General features: G+C 41.3%; 1 protein-coding gene across 1 annotated transcript; it reads left to right on the top strand.

Moving 5' to 3' along the window:
* Positions 1 to 1,156: 1,156 nt before the first annotated feature.
* Positions 1,157 to 1,994, top strand: LOC149429269 (G protein-coupled receptor 20-like; the record flags this gene model as incomplete). Its single annotated transcript, XM_089666630.1, has 2 exons — positions 1,157 to 1,300; positions 1,383 to 1,994. Coding segments are annotated over exons 1-2 (756 nt in total), but the record flags the coding sequence as incomplete, so codon positions are not given.
* Positions 1,995 to 2,330: the final 336 nt, after the last annotated feature.

Below are 2,330 nucleotides of genomic sequence, written 5' to 3'. Positions count from 1 at the left end.
GCTTTTTTCTCAAAAATGGTTCTGGTAAAGGTTCAAGGCATGCCTGTGTGTCTCAGAAGTTTGCTATCATTTGTGATGGTGATTCAAATAGCTATGTCATTTACTCTTGGACATGAGACCACCTTACACACCATCACTTAGTGAATATGAGGTTATACTGTTGTTAAACCCCAAGTTGAGAATAAAATATATTCCTCCCACTTTAGATCCTGCTCCAATTTTAAATGTCACTGTTAGATCAAATATTGCAGTATTTACAGACATTTGCTACCTCTAAAGATATTAAGTGGAATGCAGCTAGTGTGACCAAAAATCCACTAACTGGACTTAGTGTCACAAGAGGGGAGACCATGTATTCCAGAAGCTAGTGCACCTCTGTTCATCTTACAGTATTATGGGATAGGTCACAGGGGATGGCAGGTTACATGTGAACTGCTGGATTTTTTTTTCATCCCTGGCCCCCCTTTATGGTAAAATCATATGTGTCTAGATGCATTACATACATAAGGAATAACCCAAACAATCCTCACAAGGCAAGACATTAACATTTTTTATCCATCCACAGGTAGATTTTACACACATGCCAAAGGTAGGAAGAGGACAGGAATATTTTTTGGGTAATTGTGGATATGTTTAGCCGCTAGGTGGAGATGTCCCTCAGAGTTCAGGTAGAGTAAAAAGGATGAATAGGACTATCAAGGATAAAATTAGGAAAGCTACTGGAAGTACCTATGCAAACTGGAAGAGAGTGCTGCCTGCGGTTTTGACAGAGATAAGGATGATTCCTTCTAAGAAGACCGGTTACCCCCCCCCCCCCCCTTTTTTTGAGGTTTTAATAGATAGGCTCTTTTCCACTCCCTGGGCCAGACAGCCACTCATGGTAGAAAGAGGGGATTTGGAATTGATTCAGGAAGAATATGTGAGAAAGTTTATTGAAACTTTGGACAAGGTTGAAAGAAATGTTGCTCGCACCTTTCTCTTTTTTTTCACAGGAACCAACTCGCTTCCGTGATCGCTGTCACTAGGACCGCTGTTCTGACTGAGGATTCCAAGGCCAGATGTGTGAAAAGAGTAAACCAAGCCCCTAAGAAGCAAGACAAAGACACAGATACAGAAGAAGCAGCCAGAGAAGTCCTGAGAGATTGATCTGAACCACATGGAGTGCTTCGTCAGCCCTGGAAACTTCAACCCATCCAGAGAACTTGAACTGAATGAATCTGTAGCAAATGACAAACAATTCCAAATTCCTCAACAAGCCAACCCAGGTGAAGCCTTGCATCAAAGGTTCTATGGCCTTTGGGTGGCGTTGCTAATTATCAACTTTTCTATTTTTTTGATGGGCATAATACTGAACAGTTTGGCCCTCTGTGTTCTGTTTTCAGACCAAAGCAAGGACACCCTCTGTTATTTACACCATTAACTTGGTAGTGACAGACCTCTTAGTGGGTCTCTCTCTACCAGCACGAATTGTTATGTATTACCGTAATGTAGAGACCTGTCATATCTGCTATTATGTTCACAGTTTTACGTACTCTGTGAACATGTACTGTAGTATTCTTTTCCTGACCTGCATCTGTGTTGATCGCTACCTGGCCATTGTGCAAGCCAAAGCCTCACGCAGATGGAGAAATCCCAGTTATGCCAAATGCATCTGTGTTTTGATTTGGATATTTGCTGTGATTGTAACTTTCATCATACTGACCACAACGATTAACCACAAACGTTGTTTTTTCCAGCTACTCATGCTGACAGCTTTTGAGTATTTTGTTCCTTTGGTGATTGTTGTTTTCTACACCCTGCGGATCATGTGGACTTTGTCCAAGTCAATACAAATGAACCAAAGCCAAGAGAGACGGGTGAAGGCGGTACAGCTCCTCATAATGGTGCTGGTCATCTTCACAGTTTGTTTCACTCCCATTCATGTTAGTCAAGTGGTTTTCTGTGTCCGTAGTGAGGTGTCTCGGGATGTCATCCTCATTGTGTACCATATCACAGTAACTTTGAGTAGTTTTAATAGTTGTATGGATCCCATTGTCTATTGTTTTGTTACTAACCATTTCCAATCCGCCAGGAAAAGTATTTTCAGAGAACAACCGTCACCAATTCCTTTTAACAGTCCCTGCCTGTGCCGCAGGCAGCTCGCCCTGGAGGCTAGGAATATACAGGAGTAATGATGCAATCAAAAGATAGATTAAGCATTGAGACTGGTTCCCTTTTTCAGGAAAAAGAAACTAATATATGTTCTGCCTAATTAGAATGTACAAAGATAATATCACTGAGAAGGAATGTACTGATTTGGTTAAGAAATTCCCTGTTACCAGATTACATAA

This window comes from Staurois parvus, unplaced genomic scaffold, assembly GCF_062004578.1.
Source record: "Staurois parvus isolate SC_StPar_1 unplaced genomic scaffold, SC_StPar_1.0 ptg002754l, whole genome shotgun sequence".
NCBI lineage: Eukaryota > Metazoa > Chordata > Amphibia > Anura > Ranidae > Staurois > Staurois parvus.
This window is presented reverse-complemented; position numbering and strand designations above follow the sequence as displayed.